At 48.5% G+C, this 2,934-nt stretch overlaps 1 protein-coding gene across 3 annotated transcripts in view; it reads right to left on the minus strand.

The window, feature by feature from the left end:
• Positions 1-2,934, minus strand: part of IL16 (interleukin 16) — a 22,372-nt gene that overhangs the window by 7,778 nt on the left and 11,660 nt on the right. For all 3 annotated transcript variants that reach the window (XM_021711401.1, XM_021711402.1, XM_008056150.1), the window contains one exon: positions 963-1,064. In XM_021711401.1, the coding sequence (XP_021567076.1) occupies positions 963-1,064 (102 nt within the window). The remainder of the gene's footprint in view (positions 1-962; positions 1,065-2,934) is intronic.

Here is a 2,934-nt window from a genome sequence, read left to right on the forward strand (position 1 = left end):
GCCAGACTTGGTGGCTCAGCCTGTAATCCCAGTGCTTTGGGAGGCCGAGGTGAGCGGATTGCCTGAGCCCGCGGGTTCGAGACCTGCCTGGGCAACTAACCAGGTGTGGTAGCACGCACCTGTAGTTCCAGTTATTTGGAAGGCTGAGGCGGAAGGATCGCTGGAGCCCAGCAGGTCGAGGCTACGGTGGCCGGGAGCAACCACTGCACTCCAGTCTAGGTGACTGAGTGAGACTCCAACTCAAAAAAAAAAAAAAAAATTGTTAAAAGGATAAATTTTATGTTCCATGTTTTTTTACCATAATTAAACATTTTTAATTGGGAAAAAAGTTCTGATGAGCAGCTGAGAAATATACTTTTTTTTTAAGTTCCACAGATGATTCCAGTTTTTTAAAAAATATTTAAGTTGTTTGAAGTATGCAGAGACCTTCTTCATTAAATGGAGCTTCACGACGAGGCTTGAATATGGGGTCACATAAATGACCATACTTTGCTTTTGGAAAAGAATGGGACTGACATCTGTCCTTTAAGATCCTGTCTTGCCAGGCTCAGTGGCTCAGCCTGTAATCCCGCGCCTTTGGGAGGCTGAGGTGAGTGGATTGCCTGAGCCCGCGGGTTCGAGACCTGCCTGGGCAGCGAGACCTCATCTCTACAATAAATCAAAAAATCAGCCGGGCATGGTAGCACGCGCGTGTAATTCTGGCTACTCGGAAAGCTGAGGCGGAAGGATCGCCAGAGCCCAGCAGGCGAGGCTGCGGTGGCCGGGAGCGGCCACTGCACTTCAGTCTGGGCGACCAAGTGAGATTCCAACTCAAAAAAAAAAAAGATCCTGTCTTAACTGCCTGCCCAGTGAGTTGGTGCCGTGCTTTCTCTGTTCCCTAGCACAAGACCCCTTCCTGGCAAGTGTGTACCCCTAGAGCCATCACCTCTGGCTTTGACATGCCCCCTTGCTTGGCCACTTACCGTAATCACCTTGTTTTCTAGATCCACTCCTCCTGCCAAGCTGAACCCAAGGCCAGTGCCTTCCTCCTTGTGTAAGATGGTGACGTGGATGCTGTCTAATTGCTGCAGAAGAAAGCACATACACTTAAAATACACACATTTTACCGCAAGAGGATGAATGATTTAATATATGCTTTGACATCAGGCTGATTTATTATGTCAAGTCCAGTGTGGGCAGGCTCCAACTGACATCACCTCCTCAAATCTTAGTTTCATTGTCTGTAAAAAAAAGACTATAGTTTCAGGGAGGCTTAGAAGAAAATGAAATGTGTGTAAAACAGAAAGCATAGGTCTCTTTGTCTCTTACTCCATCCACGCCCACACTTGTGCAGACAGAGGAAGGTGTGACAAATTCTGCTGGAAATCCAAGCGTGTTAAATAAGGCAGCTCTACCATGACAGTGTGGGACAAGGGCAGGTCGTAGGACTTTGGGTCAAAAAACCCCAGGGACCCCTCTGTTCTGCAGGGGTTTGCTCCTTCTCCCTCCCTATTCCTCCAGGGGACACAACAGCAGCACTAAGGGAACCCAGCTGACATCTTGCCCCAGTGTGTATGCACGCATGTACGTGCACACACACACATCACACACACCACACACATCACACACACACACACACAGACACACAAACACACACACACAGACACAAATACAATACACACAGATACACACACAAACCACACACACACCACCAGACCCACGGAGACTAACACAGACATACACACATGCGCGCGCGCACACACACACACACACACACACACACACACACACACCACACACACACACACACACACATAGTATTTCCCAGCCTGGACGTAGGTTCACATGGAACCAGGACAAAGTCTGAGGCTTCCCTTTCAGTCTAGAGCTGGAGTCTCAAACTCAGATGCCTACAGGGGTCAGGCAGATCACGTAAATGAGGAAAATGAACTACATTTTCTCAGTGATGAGAACTGCAGAGAGCCAAAGAATACCTCTAACACACAAAGGGTCACCTGTTACACAGTACTACCAGATCATTCCCTTTGAAAAGTCAGAAATCCAAATTTTGATTCAGAATTTTTAATATCTAGAATTCAGTGGGTTTTAAAAATCACCATGCAAGCAAAATTTACCTGAAGGTGCATATAGCTCTTGGGCCACAAGTTAGCACCTTGGCGCTAGGGAATATACTTACATCAAAGAGTTTGCTTTTGGGGAGCCACCAGAGCACCTGACTTGCAGCTGTCCTTATGATCCTAAGATCTGGGGTCTCCAAAGCCCAGAAGGGATGCAGGGATGGGTGTCCCTCACTGCTCCCACCCAGGTCCCAGCACTAGCCCAAATCTCCCAACTTTTACCCAATATAAGCTTACCTGCCCTGCAGGGCAGGGCTAGAAAGTAAATGTCTTCCCATAACACCTCAGGCAAGACAGCTGCTTGCATCTACACACTTTTACCTCTGTTATTTCATTGTGCTGAGTCAGGCCTTGGGGGATGGTGGTCTGAGGTGACGACTGAGAACCACAGAGAAGGCACCTCAGCCCAGGGACACCTTGCGTTCATCAGACCTACCCTCTCCCTTGACCTGGGAACTGCAGCTTTGATGTCTCCCCATATAGGAAAGACAGGCTTCCTTATCCTCTCATTCCAGTCTGGATCATTCCGGAGCAAAAAACTTGTGTGGACCCTGGGCAGCCCTGCAGGGTGCCAGGCCCGTGAACCCAAGCTCATCTGACAGCTGGGGCCGGCTCTGCTCGGTCACTTCCTCTCCACACACCTTTGGGTCACGCACAGACAGCATGTAGGAAGTGAGAGATTCAGAATGACTTGACTGAAGTGTGGGGGCTCTTCTGAGCCCTAGGATCTGTCACCTTTCTGTGTGTAGTGGAAATAATAAAGCTCCAGGCTGCGAGCTCTTGTAACCCAACCTTTCTTTTTTTTTTTTTTTTTTTG

Source organism: Carlito syrichta, unplaced genomic scaffold (genome assembly GCF_000164805.1).
Source record: "Carlito syrichta isolate Samal-C Ts95f unplaced genomic scaffold, Tarsius_syrichta-2.0.1 Scaffold302261, whole genome shotgun sequence".
NCBI lineage: Eukaryota > Metazoa > Chordata > Mammalia > Primates > Tarsiidae > Carlito > Carlito syrichta.